This window comes from Anabrus simplex, chromosome 1 (assembly GCF_040414725.1).
Source record: "Anabrus simplex isolate iqAnaSimp1 chromosome 1, ASM4041472v1, whole genome shotgun sequence".
In the NCBI taxonomy this organism is placed as follows: Eukaryota; Metazoa; Arthropoda; class Insecta; order Orthoptera; family Tettigoniidae; genus Anabrus; species Anabrus simplex.
In genome coordinates, this window is record NC_090265.1 from 891,135,432 (window position 1) to 891,161,090 (window position 25,659).

At 38.2% G+C, this 25,659-nt stretch overlaps 1 protein-coding gene across 1 annotated transcript in view; it reads left to right on the forward strand.

The window, feature by feature from the left end:
- The window catches only part of LOC136857707 (aminoacylase-1A), a 179,614-nt gene that overhangs the window by 37,348 nt on the left and 116,607 nt on the right, over positions 1-25,659 (forward strand). Inside the window, exon 3 of the mRNA XM_067136573.2 lies at positions 17,755-17,926. Coding sequence (XP_066992674.2) covers positions 17,755-17,926 — 172 coding nt within the window. The remainder of the gene's footprint in view (positions 1-17,754; positions 17,927-25,659) is intronic.

Consider the following 25,659-nt stretch of genomic DNA (forward strand, 5'->3'; position numbering starts at 1 on the left):
CTTATATAATCTCTGAAAGGAAGGAGAAATCCATAATTAATTGAGTTGAAAGAATGAAGGGAAGAAAAAAGAGATTTTACGCTTAAATTGAGTCTGTGATGTTAACGCTTACCTTTAGTGTTGTTGGGCTGTTATCTTGTTGTTTAAGTAGTTTTTGGAATATTGGCAGTCACTAACGTTCTCCTCCTCGTATTGTACGTGTGGCGTCTTGGTGGAGGGGAGTGGACCTGAGAAGGCGCGGCTGTGGGCTTGTGGCTGGCGTATGGGAGGGAGTTGTGTGCATTGGGAGAGCGAGAGGGGCGTGATATGCTTATTGGCTTTGGGGGTGCTTATTGATATTGTCTTAAGAACTTCAAAGAATTTTTTGTCTCGAAGATTTAACATATTAAACAAAAGTATTATTTGATCATATAGAGGGCTTTTGTTGTCTATTGGATCACTTAGGTTTTTATTTATGTTATATTTTTGGTCCTAGAAAATGTACAAATTCTCGAACTCGGTCATGAGTCTGCCTTTTGTAATTCTTTTTAAAATTTGAAGATCTTGTTCAGTTGTAGTCAAGCTATGTCCTGTATCCTTCATGTGATTACTCATTGCTGAGTGTTTGTTATGCTTCTGGGCGTTGAAATGTTCGGCATACTTGGTTGTAAAGCTCCTTCTGGTTTGACCGTTATACAAACTATTGCACTCGGAGCATTTAAGTATGTAAATGCCGGAACCTGAATATTTATTGTTGTCAGAATTTATAGTGTTGTGGTTGAAAAACAACTTTTGATTTGAGTTTTGGGTCTTGAAGGCTATTATTTTAATTTAATGTTTCTTTAAAGGGTTGGCAATTTGATGTATGATCGGATTGGTATAGGTAAAGGTTGCATACTTTGATTTGTTTGTTTCTATTGGGGAGAGGTTTTTGGCTAGTTTTAATTTCACTTTGCTAATTATTTTATGTATGATTGAGGGATTGTATCCATTGAAGCTGGCTATTTCTTTTATGGTATTTATTTCCTTGTTTAGATTGGCGGTTGAAAGAGGAATTTTTAGCGCTCTGTACACTAAACTGTAAAATGAAGCTTGTTTATGTGACAGTTTGTTTTATGGTTGTGGGAGTAAAAGATTTTCTATAGATTTGAAAATCAAATTTATTTGAAGTTCTTGTGATTGTAATATCGAGGAAATTAATTGAATTATAGTCCTCGTCCTCTTCAGTGAACTTGATGCAGTTGTCTAGGCTGTTTAAATAGGTTAGTATGTTTTCACTATTGTTGCAACTTTTGTTGAGTATTGCTAACATGTCATAGACATAGCGTAGCCAAAGACACAATCCATTAATGTTTTTTATTATTTTACTGTTTTCGAGGTTATCCATGTAAATTTCAGCGAGTATTCCCGAGATGGGGTTCCCCATGGCTAGACCTTCTTGTTTGTATATCTTGTTGTTGAAAGTGAAATAGTTGTTATGCAGGACAAAATTTCCGTCAATTGGCAATGGATTTCAATCGGTTCAGTACCTTTTGCGTTCAAAACCGAATAACTGCGCGCACTTTGCACTTGGCGATAGCATCCAACGGGAGCTCCATTCTCAACGATGCCAAGACTGAGTGCCTCAACGCGGCGTGCGCATGTTTATATGTAAGCGCAGGAAACACTCTTCACAATATTGTAACCGTATTTATAAAAATATAGGAGACCTTATTTTTGGGATTACCCTCTTACTAGCATTACATGCCAATAGGAGTACATAGTCTTACATGGTTGGGTGGTCAGTCAAAGACATAACTCATTGAGTGTATTGAGCGAAGACACAAGCAGATACAAGCAACGTACAGTGTGGCCAGCACAAACATCACAGGACCCACAAGTTTGGCAGTAACTTCCATAGCGATGATAAGATGACATTAAGTTGACGTAAATAGGAATAGTTTGTAGAATTCGTGGCTTCTTCATGACAGCAAAAGGTGTTGTTTGATGACGTGCGTTGATGTTGTAACACAATCGGACAAAGAAAGCAGATGAACAAGAACACAGTTACAAATATTCACTCACAAAGGGAGTCATATTCGAAACAGTCATGATAGGGATTTTTGCCATGCTCTTGATGAGTCCATGGTAATATCATATTAAAGATTTAATGAAATTACTTAAAGCTAGAAAACAAATATTTACAGTACCAAAATAATTGCTTTTAATTTAGCCTTCTCTTTTAAGATTTCATTGCTTATTCAGTTAAAACTACATGATCTCAAAATCCTTAACAATTTCAGCTTTATAATCATCACCTGGTAGTGCAGCCAGTATCAATAATAATAATTTTTTTACCTCAAAATAATATTGTAGTAATCACGCTGGTTTAACTTGACTGATAGTCTTACATTCAGGATCACTCACAAGAACAGTTACGGAGGTTAAAAATTCTAAAATGGTATAGGGACCATGAAATCGAGGAGCAAACTTGCAAGTAAACTTCACTGGCAAAATGAGTTTTAATAAATACCTAATCACCTGCCAATAAGTTAGTTGGTTGATGATTCTTATTATATTGCTTTTGTATCTTAACATGAGAAACCATGAGCCTTTTCTTTGCCTCCTCCCACGCTTTACAGATCTATTCAGTATCATTCCAGCCCATCAGTTTTCAACAAATTGGATAGAAGAGAAAGTGTGTTGTAGGACGTGAGATTCATGGGTATTTGCATGTGTGTCTCATGAACAGCGGAATTGAAGACGTATGTTAGCCAATGGAGACCAGAATTCCAATGCTGATGATTATCGTAATGATACGCGATCAGGGCAGATTTTAAGTTGTGGTTCACTCTCTCGGCATATGAAGGTGCTGGGTGATGAAGATGTGGTTACATGAAATATGGAAAGTTCAAAACAAAATTTGCAGAGAAGATAATCAGTGACCAGAAATGTAGGTGGACTAAATGAAGAAAATATTGAACTTAGACATCTGATAACCATTGGAGTGTTAGCCAATCTAATCAGGAAAATCCAGGAAAAAACAATATACCCATTTATGCACACTAACATGAATCTGCTTTCGTTTTTTGGTTGGGGTAAAGGACCAGCGTAATCAAACATTCTTTCCGTGCGTTGCAAAGCCTGAGAAGACGCTAGCAGACCCATTTGTGTGTTTAAAGATGGATTATTATTTTATTGCACAACTTTGACAGGATTTTACCATCTCTGATTTGGATGTCCATTCTTTTCCAAATGAACAAATGTTGTATCTTTTGCCTTGTTTTGAACACGCCTAACTGTCCGCCAGTAGGATAGTCATAATAGTACTGAAATATAATGGGAATGAGAATTTGTGGACAAACAATTTTGAATCTGTGATCATTACAGTGCTTACAACAAAGCACACAATTGTGTAGGGAGTATGGTTTAACACATTTGCGAAATTTAATGTCTTCAATGATCACCCTGAGTTCGGCATTCTCATGTTGGTGTTTTTTTTTTATATCCTGGTACCACAATGGGGAAAACAGACAGAATAGCACTGACAGAACCATAAAAACATTTACAGACCTGTGGAAGATCATGAATTTTAACATTGTCAACATTATCTGAAGATTTATTAAACATTCTACTTAACCCATCAGCAGTGACATAAGATCCCTTGATATTACGAATATCAAACTTAAATTCAAAAATCCTAATTGCCCAGTGCGTCAAGTGGCCAATGCATGGAGGTCAATTAAAAACCCAGGATAATGCCTGGTTATTGGTTTCAAGATAAAAATGAGAATGTTCCATGTACATCTTAAATTTTTCCGGTGAGAAGACTATGCAAAGACATTCAAAGTCCTACACCAAATTTTTGCGCTTTAGAGCAGGGTTTTCCAAACTTTTTGTGTCTGATGCCCACTCAGCATATCGCATTCATGTCCAAGGACCTCCTAGCCACAGAATGTTATACTGAATTTAGTCATAAAAAAAAAGAATTTTGTAATGTTACCATGTTTGACTGTATTCCTATAATTCAGGACTAATATTTAATTTCCTTTAAATTTAACTTTAACTTTAAATTTACATAGAGATGGTTTATATATGCACAGAAATGATAAAACATTGTGACATTTGGCTAATAATTACTGTTGTAACAGTCTGGTTCTGGATAATTATTAGAGAAAAATTATTTGGCATTGTTGTTGGAACAATGGAACGGATGGTGCTATTTTCTATACACCTAGCGTTTTGCAAACGTAATCACCCAAATCGAAGATCAGCCTCTACATTATTTCAGTTTTTATACTTAGTTTTCATTTGTGTGAGGGCAGAAAAGGTACTCACACAGGTATGTTGTCATGAAAGGCATTAATCGCAGTATTGCCTTTCTAGAAATTTTAGGTTATAGGGGATGTCACGGATCCAAACTCCAAAAGTCAATCAGAGACATGGAATAGTGTTACAAGGTCTTTACAAGATACTGCCAACTTGTACCATTTATTGGCCAAGAATTGCATGTGCTAAATGTAAGTTATACAACAGTGCAGACAGTCCCTAAATTTTGAATAATGTTCTATGAATTGTGCGTGTACAACACAATTTCACTCTTTAAATACTTACAACTTACATTATTGCAGACCCCTTGGATTATCATTGCGGACCACAGTTTAGGAATGGCTGCTCTAGAGGATTCATAGTACGTGAAGCATCAGCAGTGACTTGTCTGCGTAATTCATTTTCTTGTAGAAAGATACCAGCAACTACAGAACAAGAAGCATCAGTTTGGATGATGAATAGTTTACTAAAATCAGGACTTGCTAACACAGGGGCATTGGACAAGGAGGTTTTAGATTTATCAGAAGCATCTTGTTAGGGTTATTTCCAGACAAATTTGTCATTTTGACGTTAGAGAGAGCAGCAATTTCAGCAAAATTTGGGATAAATCTTCGGAGAAAATTAGCCATGCCAATAAATCAGGCAATGCCCTTGGGAGATGGGAACTCGTGGATAGTTTGGGTTTGGGACTGATCAGTAGCTATGCAATTGGGTGAGACAGTGTGCCCAAGGAAGGAAATCTGCAGTTTAGCAAAAGTGACCTTGGAAAATGTATCAATTAGGCCTGCCTTTCTCATTCTTTCAAGATCTTCTTGGATATGTACCAGACGATCATTAAAGATCTCAGAATAAATTATGAGAGTGTCAAGATAAAGATACACAAATTTGAATTTGTTATCCCAAAGTATGGAATCTAACAGTCGAGTGAGAACGGCAGCCTCTGTTGATAAACCAAATGGTACTCTATTGTATTCAAACTGGTTCCAGTCAGTAGAAAAAGGTATAAGATGCTTGGATTCCTCTACAAAAGGAATCTCTAAGTATGCCTGATTCAAATCAAACTCTCCCTGTGGAACGAGGTGAAACAAGAATGCAGATCTGGAAGTGGAACTGACTGGAGAATGACCTTATTGAGCTGACAATAACCAATAACAGACCTAAATCACCAGAGGGCTTGGGTACATAAAATATAGGAAGTTAAAGGCCAGATAATTCCTTGTTGGAGTATTAAAAAAAAAATCCTTTAAAATTTTCATTTTTGGTGGGGCAAGCCTGTAGAGGGGGGAAGATCTAATAGGAGTAGTGTAAGAAAAAACAATTTTGTCGTTAGTCAACCTTAACCGATTATTGAAAACATCAGGATACATATTACAGACTTCTTTAATTTGACGGGCTTGAATTTCATGTGAGCTAAATCCAGATTAGCTTCACTAGCATTCACATCGTGATGAATATCTGATGCTTGGTTCAATACTTGAGAGCACAATATCTTTAACAGAACATCAATTGAAGGGCTAAACTAGAAATTCAGTTGTCTAGATAGGTCCAAAATAATGCCCACACAAGAAACAAAATCTGCTCCTAAATTCATTTCACAGGACAAATTTTTGACAACTAGGCACCCAGCCTTCTAAATGAATTTGGAAATTCTAACCTTAACCCAATCGCTTTAGGTTTAATGGTTCCACGCACTCGCTTAGAAATCAGATTTGAGTCTTCCTCAACACGAGTAAGCCACCCGGTCAGAGCTACTGTGCTCCACTCTGAAATAAATGCCGTAAATGGAATAGCAACCAGATTTTTCACGTACAGTTTTTAGCGAAACATTCAAAATAATTGTACTCGGCAAAAAAAAAATTGATGTTTGAATGAAGATTTTTGTGGTAAATCTTGAAACATTCGGTTATATGTAGAGGCAATTCACACTACTTACTGTCTCTCGAGAAATTGAGATCTCAATACATTTGTCTTTGCTCAGTATAATTGGATGCGAGGCTTACGAACCTGGGACATCAGAATGCAGAGGGTAAATTAGGCCTTAATTTCACCCTCATCAGTGTCAAACCACTTTTCACCATCTTTTTCCACGTGGGTCAGATAATTGTTCCATAGCATAAATATTTATTTCCCACACAATGTGGGAAATGACAGATCCATAACATCCAAGAATACAGACAACTCCGATACAGAATTATCTAAATATTTGTCTCTCAGTTCTTCTGATACCCCTGGAGAGCCTGCAAAGTGATGAATAATTGGTTTGTTATCTCTATCAGTAACCCACACCCGGTCACTGTTTTGGTTTCGCATGTGGGACTTTAGGTATTATTTCACTGTCACTCGTATCAGTTGAAAATACCACTTTCACTTCAAATTTCTTCTTCAATGTTATCGTAATCATCATCACTGTCCTCCGAATCTAAAACACTTTCAATTAACTTGGCAATAGCATTGCTGTCACTTGCTTACACTACATCCGGAGCCGTGGCTAGGAGAATGACTGACACCTGATGAAATGTTGTGCTTTCAGAGGCTACAATTAGGCAGTAAATAACGGTGCAAGTTCTTGGGAGAGCTGTAAACAAGCCACGTTCCTGTTGTATTCATCGAAGTTCACAAAAGGGAAACCTTTTCAGGGGTGATAAAAATATAAGCTAACATATATGACTCTGCGCGGCGCGTTAGTCTCATCATTTGAGTTCAAGACCTGGCCAATGCTCTTGTGAACGTCATGTCTAATGAGTCAAATGGGTTAATCAAAACTAACCCAACTATGTCACGTTGATTACAATTAGCATTAATACATATCATTATCACAGGTCCAATGGGTGGAAATTTACATGCAGTTTTTATATTTCTATACCAATTGAAATTCATTAATCTTCCAAATGGTAAATTTATTTTGAGTAGCTGCTAACACAGTGGCATATTTTCCATAAGGTACTGAAAAGTAACATATTTAGTAAGATACTCTTGTGTAGTATAGTATTTTTATTGGGTTCAAAAAGTACAGAGTATGTATCAAGCTGTTAAAAATGATCATAGTACGAAGGGCAAGGCATCTGGCTCACTGAGGAAAGCAACGGGAACTTACGGTGAGATACTTTTAAATGCTCAGGTATTTTCATCAGGTTTAAAAAAAACAGTCTCACTTTCAAGCTATTCAAATGATTACAATTCCAAGGGCAAGAAAACAGAATCTGGCTCATCTACAGACACATCATTTTCAGGTGTGTACACACTTTGGAATCTGCTGTTCAAGTTGTCCAGAATAGGTTTCAATTTGTAGAGTTTCTTTGGACCACATGTGCCTTCATCGTATACTTCCTTATCGACAATGTGTAAGAATTTGAGGAGCAGATGAAATTGTCTTTTTTAGAGAACAGCTCCAAATATATTGGGGTCTCTAATATCTGTCTATGAGAAAAGTAGCTCTTGTTGTCAGGTAGCTGATGAATGCCTTGCAAGGGAAAGAATGCAATCTTTATTCGTGTCAGTCCACTGATTCACTCTCCGATATAGTTTCAAGGATGGTGTGCTTTTTAAAACTGTTGAGCATACCGGTTGGTTTCCCTACTTATTAGTTTCGCTAATTCAGGAGTGATAAACAATTGAAAATATTCTAACAGATTATTTATGTCATCAATTTGTACATTTAGTCCAGGTTGCGCCATAAATGTAAATCTTGGCCGTTCATATTCTACCTTTGTCCATACACCGAGCTGAATGTCACCACTAGTGCTACTATCACGTTCACTTGATTTGCTTTCACCATTGCACTTGCTGTCTCCTGATATTTCAACATTAGTCACACTATTAGCACATCACTCTCTGAATTGTCAGAGTGTAATAAATAAAACAGTTCTTCTTCCCACAGATGTTTTCGAGCTCCGCTTACACCTGCCAGAATGCACTATCTACCCCTCTCAGCAGGTGGTAGCCGATACTGGCTGGCTGGCTGCCAGCTGGGCTCAGAACGAAAGCATTTCTCCCGGTCACGTGGTATTAGGAGAGTGCTGCTGTAGACAAAGCTCGAAACTAACATACACACACAAAGAAAAGCAATCTTGGATTGTACGACGGAATAAATTGTCATACCCATCGCCAAAAGACATTTACTGTACAATGTGATGACGGAATATTCCATCATGGCCACTTAGGAAGCAATGCGGCTAGGATGATTTATTCTGTCATTATCGCTTGAAAGGTTAATGAAGCTGCACTACCAGTATCGACAAGGACAATAACAGGTTCATTGTTTATTTCAGAACCAGTAATCATTGGTAGAAATTGCAATACATCCAGGACGACATGTAAGCTTAAGAAAGGGATTACCATCTTAATTAGCATTTTATTTTGACCTTAGAGGATATACAGGATTATTCTCCACATTATAGTCATGAATTAGTTTTATTACAAGATGATCTTGGATTAGAAGACTTCTACATAGGATAAAAATGTTTAATGTGCAGTTCAGGAACAGAACCAGCAATGGTATTACCAGGCTGGGGTTTCCTTATAGTGACACACCTACTTCTAAGATGATCTTGGGCTCCACAGGCAAAACACTTTCTTTGAGATACACGAGGAGGATATGAAACAGTACGTTTACTTGGGCTGTACCCAACAGGAGGAGGAACATCCATGACATGACATGAGTCTTCATATCTGATATTCTCTGCCTCAATACTTGCAGCTTCAATTTATTCATATGTAGTAGGTCTAGATGAAAAACACAGATAAGATCTGTACTGGGGCGAGATACCTCGCACTAGGTGACTTACTAAGACATCTTCCGCAATAGATTGTCGGAATACCTTACAATAATATTTGACATCTTGCACATAAGTGGATAGTTATTAATTTATTGCCTGTCTGCAGAAACAATACCCTTGGATGAGAGACTGTTTGGCACTAAATGGGATAAATTTTGACAAAATTGAGTCATGAAAATTCTCAACAATGGAACACTCCTTATTGCCTCAGAGAATTCGCTCTTCAACATACCCTGGGTGTGGCGAAAAGAGACACAGTATACACTAGTAGGAGATAAGTCAAATACGTTAGCAGTTTCTAACAACTCCACTCAAACATTTATGTTTCCTCAACGGAATCTACAGAGAAATTCGGCACATTTTTAAATAAATCAGTTACAGATGAAGGGACGTTATTAGTTTCTGGAAGACTCCTGGAGTAGTTACATTCTTATGACAAAGATCATACATATTATTCACCTTTGTTACCAATGAATAACATTGTCACAAACAAGAGATGATGAATCATCAATTGACAAGGCCTAGGAGTTGGAAGGAAGCGGCTGTGGCCTTAATTAAGGTTCAGCGCCAGCATTTGCTTGGTGTGAAAATGGGAAACCACAGAAAACCATCTTCAGTGCTGCCAGCAGTGGGATTCGAACCCACTATCTCCTGGATGCAAGCTCACAGCTGTGCGCTCCTAACCGCATGGCCAACTCACCCAGTCTTTGTACATCTAAGAACATTTTAATTGAGTTGATATCGTGAGACAGTGCCATAGCAGATACTAACAAATCGGTACATTCTTTGATATACAGTACATAATGTGAGGTTTAAAGGCAGATTCTATATTAATTTTATTTAGTGACATTTGTCTTTCATTTTCAAGGCATGAGAGCAAAGGGAATTTAACTGAGATGCTGAAGACGTCGTACCATCTGGAGAATTAATAAATCCCACAATTTTTGCAACATTAGTCCTAAAGGTCCTTACCAGTCTGCCGATGGTCAATATTAGGATCAGAAACAGGGAGATGATTGTACTCCAAAAGTAGTAGAATTTTGTCATATTGGTACCAACGGTTGGCAAACCTCAAATTTTACACTCATTAGCAAGCTCCTCCCTCCATAAGTTTCTAGGATCAGGAATGTCTCGGGCAGAAATGATAAAAAATATGAACCAATAGAACAGACAAAACATAAGAAAATTAGTGAGGTACACCTCAGCTCAACACAAGGGTTTTAAATTCTATGAACCTTCCCTATTTCATTTAAGTTTCTTTAGCAGATACTGTCCTCATGGCATAAACAGGTGCAGGTACCTTGCTCAAATATTATTAATTTCTAGCACATCCAGACGCATCTGCTGCTTGCTTGAAAAAGTTCTGAACTTGGTAAATTTTGTGAAGCGGGATGCTGCCCTACTTACGCTTAGTCCCAGTGAGGATCTCTCCTCTAGGTTAGGGACAACTGATGGATTCTGTAGCTCTAGTCGCCTGAGCACAAGGAGGGCCATTACTCAGAATATGTCCGAGATGCCGAGATGTCCATTCCATTGCAGCTGGTATTCTGACTCTGGGGACCACTTAGAAGGCCACTCACCCCTTGCCCATGGTTCATGAACTAGGACATGACTACAGTAACCCACACCTCAAACCATACAAGTTACAATAGAACATTTGATAAGTTGTTTACAAAATTGTCTTAAACAGAAAAGGTGCCATGATTTTACAAATCAAATCTTTAACATTATTAATGTTAAGAACTATAGATATAGTACAGGTTTCAACTCCTTGAGTTACATTCACCTATGAAAAATTGATGAAAAGTATACTTTCTTATTTCATTAAAATAGTAATCTTGTTAGGATGTCTTAAGAACACTTGTAGGTTAAGGAAATGTTCATGTTGTCAAAATTCATAGACAAAAGTTTTATCTTTATGGTGAAGAAAAATATGCTGATTTTTTGGCTAGTGTGTTTATGATGCAGACATGTAGATAAGGATTGCTTAATTAACAATGAATCTTTAATGATTGCCCAAAATAACAGCTGTGTTGTTCATTGACGAAGCGGAACACAACTGCTACGCCCGAGATATCTTGTGCATGGTAGTACATCGCGTCCTTTCTGCGTCTGAGATATCTCGTTGGCAACTTCAGCTAAGTTTCCGAAAAGGAAATAAGGTACCTTTGGAGTTTCCTTTGGTTTTCAAACTTAGGTGGTAGCAAGCTACATCTTTTAAGAGCACATGGACAATCAGTCAAAACGCAGGCTGCAAAGCATCTGTGTCCGTCGTTTGTAAAAATGGCTTCAAGGAGCAGATGGCGCGTGCTTTCGGAGTTCGAACTTACAGAAGCTGTTAATACTCTTGAATCGGAAGATGATTACTTCGATATCGGTGATTTGGGTAGTGATTTTAGTCCTAATGACTGATAGTGCCAAGCCTCAACTACCAGCTCCTCAAACCAGGAAAATAATTTATTCCTAACATGCTTTGTTTCGGTGGTGCACGATAATATGTTTACTCCTGTAATATACACTTTTGATGACAGTTTATCGGGTATATCACTCGGTGTCATTCATGATAAAGCAACACCTTTAGACACATTCCAGTGCTTCTTTACTCGGGAGAAATTATGGAGCATATAACAGTTGAAACAGACAAAAATTTTGTATTTGTTATGCAAACAATGCCACTGTCTCTAAGGTCAAGGCTACAGAAATGTCTTTTTTGCTGTGACAATGCTTATGGCAAGAATTAAGAAACTTGCAGTTCTTGAATATTGGTCAACCGATCCTCTAATAATGACCCCGCATTTCTCAGATTTCATGTTTAGAAACAGGTACCTCTTATTATTGTGGTCGTTACATTTCAATGATAACAACAGTCATCATGAAGGTGTTTAAAATAAAGCCTTGTAAACATACAAGTTTAATGGCATGTTCACCCCGTTCAAAAACTGTTGCATTGATGAAAGTTTGACGCTTTCATTCATTCATTCATTAATTCATTCATTCATTCATTTATTCATTCATTCATTCAGTTTATCCCAACAAAGAGACACAGATTTGGAAAAAATGCATACGAATGTAAAAAAAAAAAAAAAAAAGATGAAAAGGACAAGAGGAACAAAGAATATCTAATAAGAAAAAACTTGAAGTACTCACTCCGTGTTGATATTGATGGTGTAAGTGGAACACAGTTATTGTGTGTGCAGTGGAGAGTTGGAGCTCCACTGGTGTGAGGAAGTGAAAGTAGGGGAGTTGGTGTTAAAGGGAAAATGAAGGTAGCTGACGGGAAAGTTGAAGGGGGTGTACTTAAAGAGGTGTTTATTTTTTATTTATGTGCGATATTAAATATTTCCTTGTAGAGTATGTTCCTAACATCTTAACAATTGACGATGCTTTGTTTAAAATTAGTCTACTTTGACAACGAATAACCCAGCAGTTATTTTACGCAGTTATTTTTAAATATTCTTTGTTAAGTGAGCAATCCTTATCCACTGCCTGCATCATAAACATACTAGTCAAGTAATCAGCATATTTTCTTCACCATAAAGATGAAATGTTCATCTGTGAATTTTTACAACCTGAAAATTTTATTAACCTTCAAGTGCTTATCAGAAATGTTAGCAAGATTATTGTTTCAATGAAATATGAATGTGTACTTTTTCATATATTCGTTTGCAGCTGAAGATGACTCAAGGTGTTGAAACTGTAACAGCTCCGAATAGGATATCTAAATTCATTGGCGGCTCATGACAAAATTTTTAGGTGGTTTACAACAACATTTTTGTTCCTGTCTCAAATCAGCAAAAAAAGTAACATAGGACATAAAAATCATTTCACTAAATGCTCCTTGTATGGTTCCTTTTACACAAATAATATGGTAGAACCCTTGTAACCGAGGATAAATTTTACACTAGCCTGATCTCTTACTGAAGAATAAAAGTAAAATTCATAATAACTTTACTGCACTGCGAATGTTGAAGGATGCGAGCACTATTTCTGGTTTTTAAATAGCACGAAGTTCATCTGGGTGTTAATGTAGAACAAAACCAAACCCCATGGCCTACCAAGCGACCGCTGGCTAGCCCGGTGGCCTGAATATTATGAGGTGCCGTGTGGTCAGCACGACGAATCATCTCGGCCGTTATTATTGGCTTTCTAGACCGGGGCTGCCATCTCGCCTTTATATAGCTCCTCAATTGTAATCACGTAGGCTGAGTAGACCTCGAACCAGCCCTCAAATCCAGGTAAAAATCCCTGGCCTGGTCGGGAATCGAACCCGGGGCATGCGGGTAAGAGGCAAGCGCGCTACTCCTACACTGCGGGGCCGGCTATGTTAGTGTAGAGCAAAAGTAAAATTCATAATAACTTTACTGCACTGCGAACATTGAAGGATGCGAGCACTATTCTTGGTTTTTAAATAGCACGAAGTTCACCTGGGTATGACGAGAAGCATACGAATAATGTGTACCGCACTTGCCGGTCGATTTTTTAAAAATAATTGTTTCCGAATTGACCCCAACAGTCTCCACATTATCTCGGTTTATCAGAGTTCTACTGTATCACATGTTAAGTATTCTCATCTTAGAAATTATAGACAACATTAGCATAGAGAATTTAATACTCGCGTTTTTGTGTGCATGAGAATTTTCATGTTTATTTATTTTTTCACTCAAATGAGCAAGGTCTTTGCACCCAGCTGAAATCCATACACTTCTTCCTTTGTTGAACAATAAACAGGGCAAACAAAAAAGCTCATTCCTAGAGATCTTAATCCACAGAGCCACATGCGTGTTTCGTATACTTCTCTCTTAAACGTACGCCTGTACTTGCGTTTGTCAGTTTTTCAAATCTGGTCTGTCCTGTGCAAGTGTTTTAATTTCTAACTTATCCTGATAGGTTAATATTTCGCTGTTTAAAATTACCTGAACTGAATTCATTTTCTCTTACACAAAGAATACCATGGTTACAAACCATGCAAACAGAGAACCAAACACAACACTCAAATTAATTTCACTTGAAAAGATTTTCCAATCATAAGGTAAAGTAAACTTCTTCCCGTGATTACGAACATCTGTTCACAAAGAGCCAGAAAATGCTTATTCAGAATTACTAGCGAAATCTGCCGGTAATGTAAATGCAATAGTAGCTCCTCGGAGGCTGTGGCTAACCATATAAGGGAGGTGGCGGACCCTTGTGGTCGACTGTAATACTGCCACTGGTTTGAGAGTCCCTCTAGACGGCAAGGCACGTACTTTACTGTGCTCCTCGCTAATGAGAATATCAGTGCATAAAGCATGACGTCATCTGCTTTGCGCATGCGTATAGTCATCAGCACAATAGCGCATTATCCAGTATGATACCAATATAAATGGTCCGTTATTGGACATTATAAATTTTCCAGCTAACCAAGAATGAGTTAGCTGAAAAATTTATAATGTCTAATAACGGACCATTTATATTGGTATTATAAATTTACTCATTCGGGGCAAATATTTCAGATTCCCTATGGGAATCAACATCTATATTATCCAGTGTGCTCGCTGCACTGTCAGTCAAAACGAACCACTGTCGGTGTAACGGAGCTTCGATATAAGTCGAATGCTTTCGATCGATTGTCGAAATCAGGTCGAAAGAAAGGAAAGTTTTAAATTACCCATGAATGCGTAAAGATGTATTAAAACTGGGTATTCACTTGCTCATGTGCTCCTGAGAGCCCACTGCCCCACTGTTTAAATTTATTAGCTCTATGTAACTCGCTTAACTATTAACATCTCTCTACCTGAAGGGCATAACTGTAAGAAAATGAAACATATAACTATTTACTGGGGCACAACTAAAATAATTCTCTTATGATTAAATTCAACAAACATATTGCCAAAACTTGAAATAAATTTGAACACCACTGTAATGTTATCATAGGAATTAATTAATAATATTTTAGTGTAGCATGAGTACCCCTCTTCTCTCAGGCCAACGATCATGTGCTGACGAGTCTCCAAATTTGCTTATATAACCTTACATGACACTTTTTGAACCCTGAAAACGAATCTGGGTAGCAGGCCAGGTTTTCACTCTACCAATAAAAGTTATAAGTTTAACTGTTAAGTTTACTAAGAATTAACTGTCATCAAAACATTCTAACAGCACTCTTAATTCAATGAGCTTGGCAGACTGATACGTAACTCCACCTCTGGCTTGGTGAGGAAAACTACAGGAAACTACCTAATTCATTTCCTAGGCTCCTCTGTGACTCCTAGGCTATTTGTGGTAGCTGATCATCATATCTGACAGGTCAACAGGACCCATATACTCGTTATAATCAATAACAAAATGCGATTTCACTACAGGTTGTCTTGTCTGCCTGTCTTCCCTGTGGATCTCATGTTGTCAGTATATCGGTTTGGTGAACAAACTTCGCTACGATCAAACCAACTGATACCAATAATGTTATCGGCCAATATTGATTCAATTTGTCCTTTCTCCACGTTTTTAGTAAATTTCAGCATACCCCTCCTGCTTTTCATGACTGTATCACATGTGTTCGTTTTGTTTTTGTGTAGGTCAACGTATAGTTGTGGACTTGAATACCAGTTATCTATCCACAGTGAATGTCCTTTATGCAAGTATTTTTCAATTAATGTCAAGAAAACAGCACCTGATACCCCAAATTCACGTTCTGGAATTATTTCTGTAGTTGGCCCTTTGCAAGCGATGAAATTCGGCACATATCTAGTCTCATAATCACAGATAACAAATGTCTTTATTCCAAGCCAGATTTGGCTTGAATAAACACCTACCACTTGCTTTTAAGGATGCTGACTCCATGTGGTCCATGTGCTTATAAGGACTGGCCTTAGCAGGATGTGAACAAATGGCTAGACTTTGATATTTTCTTTGCAAACACTTGATTTGATATTTCTACATCGTGAATACCTGACTTCACTTGGCCTGATATTTTTACATTGCGAGGAGTTACTTGTGATTTTCAGCTAGCATGGTGATAGGACTTTATATTATTGCCCCATAAATGATATTATTCTCATCTTTTATGGTGATGGTGCTTCTTATTCAGTGAACATATGTGGTTAAAATGGGACAGTGATCTCATACTTTGTAAATTGTCAAGAGGCCTGGCCATCTAAAATCTATGTATATGTCTGTGAAATTGATGCAGTGATTCCTGGCTGGAGCTGTGAGGGAACAACAGCCCAACTTTCATAGATGGTTGTGGCAATTCAAGAGGTGCAGGACTCAAGATTGAAGAAGTATGTGTTAGGTTAGGGATGCACTTAGTAAATACATGACTTCCAATCATAAGGCTGGTTTTGACACCTTGTCCTCACCAGTGTTTGGATCTGTTATACGAAATGTGTACAGTATATATATGTAAAAGGAAGGGTACGTAAATGTTGTGTTTGTGAAATAAAGGAGAAGGAAATGTACTCGTGAATTTTATACACCAACCAACCCTACGACAACACTTTTACATTATTTATTCATCACGGGGACTTGCTTTATTCAGAGTGGTGTAGGGTTGGTTGCTGTATGCATTTCAGTGAGCTTGGCAGACTGATACGTAATAACTCCACCTCTGGCGTGGTGAGGAAAGCTACAGGAAACACCTAATTCACTTCCCAGGCTCCTTCGTGACTCCTAGACTCTGTGTGGTAGCTGATGTTAGACTTCTGGAGGATACAGTTGGCTTTTGGACTGAGGACATAACAAACACATTTGACTTTGTTGTGGTAATTTCTTTTGTCTGGTTCCGTGGCTGAATGGTCAGCATAGCCCTGGCTTCGATTCCTGGCTGGGTTGGGGAATTTAGGTGCATTGGATTAATTCCCTTGACTTTGGTGCTTGGTGTTAATGTTCATCTCAATACACACATCTTCATCCACTTACAATGTATCACACTATCAACCGCAAGAGAAACATGCAACAGTGAATGCATACCTCCATGTATGCTTGGCATCAGGAAAGGAATTCAGCTCTAGTTGAACAGTTTCCAAAATGTTTCCACTCAGTTAGTATAATTCTTTATTCATTATGTATATATAGTGATGCCCAAAGCTTTCATGTGTTCTTAAGGTATTCAGAAGGAGAATAAACAAATTGCAGCTTCCTACAAATGTATAAATTCAGTTTTTTGTCTGGGTTGAGCATATTATCATTGTGAAATGTGTTCGATAGAACACCAGTGGGAAGGTAGCTTTCCTATTGTTAGTAAAAAAAAAAATTACAATGCAGTCATACTAATGCTGAGTGTAACCACAAAAATGTTTGTTTTGTTTTTTTGTTAAAAGTTGTTGTACGTTGCACAGACACAGGTAGGTCTTACGGCAACGATGGGATAGAAAAAGGGCTAGGAGTGGGAAGGAAGTGGCCATGGCCTTAATTAAATTACAGCCCCAGTATTTGCATGGTGTGAAAATGGTAAACTACGGAAAACCATCTTCAGGGCTGCCAACAGTGAGATTGGAACCCACTGTCTCCCAAATGGAAGCTCACAGCTGTACGCCTAACTGCACTGCCAATTTGCACAGTCCACAAACTCTTTGTCAGCTGAAAGCTTACATCTATGGACTCTTTGCCATGCATTTGGTTGACATAAAAGTTATCACCCCTTTATTGAAATGTTACTTTACTGACTTCTGTAGTATTACATTTTCTGAATATATTTATTGAATGCTTGTAATTTCAGGAGAAATGGACACATCCACCATTTTCGGCCTACAAAGATGAGAATGGACGAATTTATGCTCGTGGATCGCAGGATATGAAGTGTGTTGGTATTCAGTATCTGGAAGCTGTTCATCGCCTTCGTAATGCAGGCATAAGATTGCATCGGACAGTACACATCTCTTTCGTACCTGGTAACATTTTCTCATCCCATTCACTTAAATTAAGCTGATTCGGTGTAGTAATAATGTATTTGTCCTGTGTTCTCTGTTTTTAATACATTTTTATACATTGCAGAGCTTCATATTGTCCCCTTATTCTACCATCAAGGTAATGTGCCCCAAACTACCCAGCGGATCCCGGGCGTCAGTTTGAAATCCGCTAAATATATCTTATTATAAAATTACACCCTGGATTTTGATGGCGAACATATTATTACGAATAAAACTCTATCCGTTGCATTACTCTAATTTATTTCAGGATGACCCAATAACTGCCCACACATACATATATACCCACACAATTCTAATCAGCTATGAATGGCCACACTTACTAATTACTATCTATTTTCAAATTGCTCGTCCTTATGGTGCAGCAGGTGGCCCAGCCGATTGCTCTACCTGGGGATGCTTAATCCTTACTTTAACTTCAAGTAGTCCAGTCACCTCATACAGAAGCTGTGTGCAGAACGCTTGATCTGAACACAGGATTACGGACCACTCAACACACGATGACTGTTCGTTGATTCGACTCCACAGACAGTCCAGTAATTCACACAGTCACATGCAGACAACAACTAAACAACCCGACAGTATTCAACTGCAGGACGATACTCACAACAGCGAACATTAACACGGGTCCATTTATCCTCGCACTCGTGATAGTGGGTTTCCTCATTAATTCACGGTGATCCTCAGTCCACAGAAATACACAAGCACACTAGAGTCTTCTGTTCTGTCCTCTCCGACACCACAACAACAGCTCCTGGTTCAGACCTCGGTGGGACACAAGCGACAGCCAACACCTCTGTCGCCCTCAGTCCAGCCACCGAACCCCAATACACTAAGTCTCACACTGACTCCACCACGGAGTCGAACACTGTGACTGACTGTCCGCAGCTAGCCTCCCTTTTTTTATAGCTTGGGGGATTTCAGCCAGAATTTTTGCGCGGTGACTCGAGGCAGAACATTCCCATCAAATCTCCAAGAAACTCACAGGTAAGCCGGCTGACGAGAACAATACACAGAAAGGCTGGCCCCACCCTACAAGCAGGCTGGGAGATCCAGTGATGTAGATATTGATTTCCATAGTGAGATCCAGGTCGTGAGAGTTGCTAGCCCCTTCCTGGAAGTACCGAAAGGGGCTGCCTTGGGGCTGGCACATAACAATATATAATTAATAAATATAATAATATATAATATAAATGATGTTGGCAGAAGCATGATGTCACATATGAGGAAATATTTATTCATAAAAACAAATGAAATAAATAAATGAAATAGACTGTCAATCAAAATAGACGTGACAAAAATACAAATATGAGAGAAAGTTGTCGATTTCATTGAGTTCATCTTGAAAAATTTTGTACAAAGAAACATTCAACCATGCACCGACACATGCACTTAACTTTTACACTGAACACTTGAAAATTTTAACACTTAAAAGGACTTGGGCTCACATGCTCACACAACGCACCTGGCTTGTTTTGTTCACTTATTCAACTATAGCAGTTTCCCGCTGGCTCCGCCCGCAGTGTATAAAGTATGGTGTTGTTCGTTACTATCCTCAGTGAGGCCTAGGTTATCTATGACAGCTGTTTGCGGAACTGTGGAAGATCAAACCAGCCTTCGGGCTGAATACCCAACATACATACATCCTCACGGATGTGTTTACAAAGTTTCAAGTTAATGAAATAAAGCACATGATCTGCTGTGGTAATAGAATGTAATAGTATGTCAACAAAACACTTGAAAATACATCACACAAAGAAATTGAATTAAATGTTCCTTGGAACAACACTACGCGCCGAACTGTTAAAAAGTCCTCCAAAGATCCTCATCATGGAGACAAATGTACTCGTAACTTTTCTTATAATCTACCAATTTAAGTAGTTATTATCTCAAAAGAAAGCGCTTGATCTATTGAGTATTTTTAGACCAAAACGAACTGTGTACCTCATTTAGAACGAAAGATATGATTGCTTCAATGAGAAAAAATGTTGAAGAAATGAGACATCAAATTGAATGTGCACTGATAACTTTCCTCAGAATAACCAATTTGAATAGTTAAGAGCTGAAATGAAAGAGCTTGATCTACTGAGTGTTCTTAGGCCAAAACAAACTCCGTGCCTAAATTAGAACCAAAGATATGATTGCTTCTAAAAGACAAATAATTGAAAAAATCAAGTAATTTGAGGAAGGCGGAAGTTAAGTGATTTATAGTACCTGATGACAAATCTGTGCATGAATACCTTTCATTTTAAAAGAAATGAAGGAAATCGACCAGATAGAATGGCCGAACTGACTGGCTTTAGTTTTCATAAATTTTTTAAATATATAGATAGATGAGCATTTCCCTTGACTGCACACTTGACATTGCAGTAGGGTCCCTAACCTTAGACGTCATCTAATGCGCTTTGGTGGGGGGAGAATACCTAAATCTAACTGTACACATAAAATATCTGAGTGGTAAAGCATATCGTACTATTTATACAAATCGCAACAAGAAAAAATCAAATTGTGGTTCGGAACCACACACACCACATATCAAATGAAAAGAAACAAACTTTACACAAATCAAAGAGCATAACAATTAACAAGTCATATTTTCCATTACCATACAACAAGCATGCTACATTCAGGCTAATTCCACACCCACAATTTCAGTGGAAAAGGTATCACAGTAAACAATTCACTCCCTAATCACTGTTGGTCTCTGGAAAAGAGTACATGACACAAATTCATATAAACACTGGTACTATAACATAAGGACCACTCAGAAATGAAAACAGTGTGCTATTTAAAGATTTCATTTGCAGCAATACAGAAATGACATGGACAAAATACGAAAACAAAATCGGCTACTTCCAAAAACTCTTCAATAGATGCACATAAATTACCCTCGCATATTACATGGCCTAGTAACACAAACTAACGGAGATTCAAACTCCCTAAAGAAAAAATTAAATCCTCCTGGAATCCTACCCTTAGCCACTCGCTGAAACAAATCTAACCCGAGGCACTTTACACAATAAACATCAATAAATCAGGCCTTAACGTAGGAACACGTCCCCTTAAATCCAAAAAGTATAGTCCCATGTCCAAAGGATTGCTAAAATTGGACATCACAATAAATGACTCTGTCCTGTTCTTCCATACTCTTCAAAAGTTCATGCTTATTAAGTAAATTCAAATAAATGACCAAATCTGCTCTGATACACAATTTGAAGACTGAAATAATACCAAAATTTTATGTAAATTCATTCCTAAAAATCCAGAAAGTTGCTGAACTAACTCGCACTCTCCACTCAAGAAAATACTACTCAAAATTATAAATCATTATAATAATAATAATAATAATAATAATAATAATAATAATAATAATAATATAAATTTAAAGAAATCTGAACTCCCACACTCAGAACATGCAACATGAGATTGCCGTACTAAAACATTTAACCAACAATAACTTCGCACTAAATCGTGACAACACGCTCTTAACACCACAAAATTTATCATATTCACACTTAGAAAACACAAGATGACACTAAGGGTACGAACATACTGAAGATGCATCGCAGCTTGCGGTCGCGGTCGAGGTTTACGTTGCGGTCGCGGTTTACGTCGCGTTCGATGGAGGGTGAACATACCGGGGAAGTTTACCTGTCAGTGTTCTAAGATGTGTTTACAGTGAGTGGACGTAATGTTTAGATCTCCGCATTCAAGTTAAAAATAATTTATCCTCTATTGCTGAGCTTTTACAAGTATAGAGTATATATTCAAGTAACAGTGGAGATAGTGATTCATTGTGCATAAGCACACGAATCAGTCAGCCCGCCAGTGGAATACTCATCCTATGAATCAAAGAAGGCAGGCGCTGGGGGAATATCACAACTTATCTGAAGAACTGAAACACCATCCGGACAGATTCCATACATACACGAGAATGTCCCTTGAGACGTTCCAATACATATACAACAATGTGGAATAAAAAATTGATACAGTGAAGTACAATAACTACCACACGAATACACACGCGGGCTCTGTGAACACCTTGATCAAGGGCACAGTAGAACGGGGAGATATATCACGTGATCTCAATCCGGACAAGCCAATCAGGAGCAACCTACATCGATGCCTCCCGTTCTACAGCGACGAGAACACAAAATTTCTTGTCATCGCGCTAGACCTCCTGGTAAATCGCGATGGTGAATGGAAGCGAGCATCTTGGACTTGAACTGTTCCATTTAAAACTGTGTGTTTGTGTTACCAGGAGGTGACATCTAGGCATAGACCACGATATAAACCGCGACCGCGAGCTGCGATGCATCTTCGGTATGTTCGTACCCTAACAAGTGTGTGGATCACAGCTCCACAAGCATTCCCCCTCACTCACACCTCATGCACATTATTAGGAAAATGTGACTCCATGTTCACATGCCCTTTAATCCTGTTATCTAGCTAACGTTTTACTGAGTCAAATCTTATTCCCTTTTTAAGTTACACCTTTACCCCAAGATGTGCATTGCATCTCAACACCAAAAGAAATGTAAAAGCAAGAAGCACTAGTGAAAGAAAAATTTATGCTAACTTCTCAACTACAAAAATGAAATAAATGACAAACTCTGACTTCACGCATTAGTCAACATGTACTTTACAGTATTTATGAATTATTATAAAAGCTATCCTACATCTTACTGAAAAATTTTAGGACATAGTCCTGCGAAACAAAATTTTAAGATATGGAATTTACGTGACATAACTAACCTATTCCCTCAGCAACATTAGACAATATCACAGTCATAATTTCATCAAAAATCTGGTACTGATCTATTTAGAAGATCCATCGCATCCATCTCCAGCCAGGCTTCTCCCAGCCTTTAGTAACCTCCCATGGCCACGGTGATGTCCTCAATGATGAAGTAGAAATCTCCATAGGTCTCCATCCTTGGCAAAGAAACATGTTCCTCGGGTCGTATGCTTCTTACTTGCTGTGTAGACACACCATTCATTCATTTATTAGAAACTGGGACAGGGAATTTTCACTAGTTGCACTACTAACACTGGCACGCGGCCGCCCTTGACTGAGAAACCAGTTTTCATTCACACGCGGGCTACTATGTTACTGTGCGCTTGACATTCCTAACTAGTTGTTTTCCTTCCCTTTCACTCGAACAGAAGCAGTGTTATTGCCCAAAATGTTCGACAAACTTGGTTTATAATTCTGGATTTTACTTTGCATAATTTTTCCATTACTCGTATCCCACAAAATAATGTATTTTACAGAACTAGCGAATTTTTAATAGGCAGGCTACTTTGTCACTGCAGATGTTCACTCTTGCAAATGTTTATCCCTTATTACCTTTGGCAATCTCTAGGTATAGAACTTGCTACAAATCTATCTAACTTTGCTAACAACCATTTGCGCACAATGGATCCATCTCTAAGTGCCAAGATTGTTCCTATAGGCCCACGCCATTGTAAATTTACAAAGTTTGCTTCTCCCCATTGGGTTATAATTTTCTAAGTCTGACCATACGTGTAGAATGATAACAGTCCTACAACATACGATGTAACTTCAGATACCTTCTCTCAGTGAATACACGATGGATAGACAACTTCACTCTTCAACAATTCTAAACATAAGACTCTCTACCCCACGCGCTGATCGATTTTACTAATTTGGCCGAACAGTAGTCACTTATGTTCGATTGGGGTACATCTTGTTCAGCCAATATTTTCAGAATATAAAAATGACTCCGTCCCCTCATTGGGCTATATTGCCACATCACGTACAACTCCTTCAAAAGTTTGTCATTCAAGTGCTCTGCGAATCCCGTTAATAGACACAAAGTTTGAGCCTCGCACCGTGCTCCCGAAATGTAGACCGTTGGTCCATTGAATTGTCCCAAAGGGTTTCTCCTTGTTCTAAATGTGTTCGTTGAAGGTTGTCCTCGCATCAGCTTACGACTTGTGCTCCTCGAAACACTGTCAAACTGCCTTGAGTTGACTGCTTTTTTGCATACTTTTGTCAGTACTTCAAAGAGAAGCTGAAGTACATTTAGAATGGAAATAGCGTATGATTGCTCATGTCATATAAAATGTTTCCTCTGACTTCAATGTTCTGTACTCCGTGGTGGCCAAGAATTTCTTTTGTAAAAGTTGGTTGACCCAACCCAGCAAATGGGGTTCAGTTTATCTGGAAATAAACATCAGAAATAGGTTTTTAGCACTAAATAATCGAATTCAGGAGGAAAGTAATTGTGCGTGTGAAACCAAAACATCACGAACCGCTGCTGTTGCTGTACCAAGGTTAAAATTTAAGCCTAGATTTCAGAATCAAGACCCAGCTAGGCCTAAATCAGCAAAGGTAGCTGTGTTTGGTGATAGCCAAGCAAGGGAAATTGCAGGAGTGATAAATGACGATAATACAGCAGCAACCAGAGAAATGGGAGCTTCTATCAGCATTGTCCTGGAAAACATAGAAGAAGCCACTAGGAACTTTGGGAGTGGCGTTGCAGTGCTTATCATTGGTGGTACGAACAACGTAGCTCACGACGAGGCCAAGACTGTAAGGTCACAACTTAAATGTATGTAACCTTGTTACAGGTTACACAAATGTGTTTAGTTAAATAAGAGATTTATGATAAATATGTTGAATTTTAAAACACAATAAAAACATTAGAACACATGCAAGTATGACAGACTCGAAACAATATAAGCAGGTTAGCAAACTTGACAGCTATGAAAGGACGTGGGAAGCAGCATGGAACCCTAAGAGGTAGATGGTTAAGTATGCATTGTGGGAAAGAAACATAGATGGTAATCACTAGAGATGGGAATTTGCCTATTTATTCCTGTGTTCAGAAACGTAGGCTTTTGAGATACAAATCCATTTTAGGGTCTTTTTAGCTATATTTCGTTGGTTTTATTGTGCATATAAATGCCTATTCATGGGTTTGTGTCTATTTGGAGTTTAATTGCCTATTTGATGCCTTTTGACTGTATTTTAAAAAAGCTGATTTTGTTCCAGCGCATTATATTGTAGCCAGTGTGCTCGACAGAATTATCTTCTCTTTTCTGAATATCTGTTTACCCCACAAAGAAAAATGGGAATTCTCAGAAGTCCCCAGAAATAGTTCTAGGTAAATTTCCATCATGAGAAGCAAGGAACAATTTGACCTCAAAGCTTTCAACCCTTCCAACCTCCTAAGACGCATGCGAGAACCAGTCAGCGTCAAACTACAGTATGTTGCACAACCCAAATGCCCTGTACCTCCCTTTCGATGCATACTGTTGTACGCGCACTCTTTATGTTCAGAATGTGTTGTGATTTATTGTGAAGTGGAAGAAGGAGAAGTGTGTTTGCGGCAATGCCTAAAGAAAAATCGTTAAAGTCCTACTGGCTAAAGCAGTGGATCGCAGGGGATCAAAATTTCACTGCGGATGGAAGGGTAGTCTGTCAAGGTTGCTGTAAGGAGGTAAGTTTGTTTGTTCCTTTTATCCTATTTTGTGATCGAGAACTATGATCGCATTTCATTCTAGCGTATATAGGCATATTAACTTATGTATTGTGGCAAGTTGTTTTGTTGCAATGCTGTATTAGTTGTGCACTTTCAATTATTTATATTGCTCAAATGTAAATAATCATTAAATTACTGAACGAGGGGTTTAGAATGCCAGTGGTCTCTTGTTATAGAATGGATGAA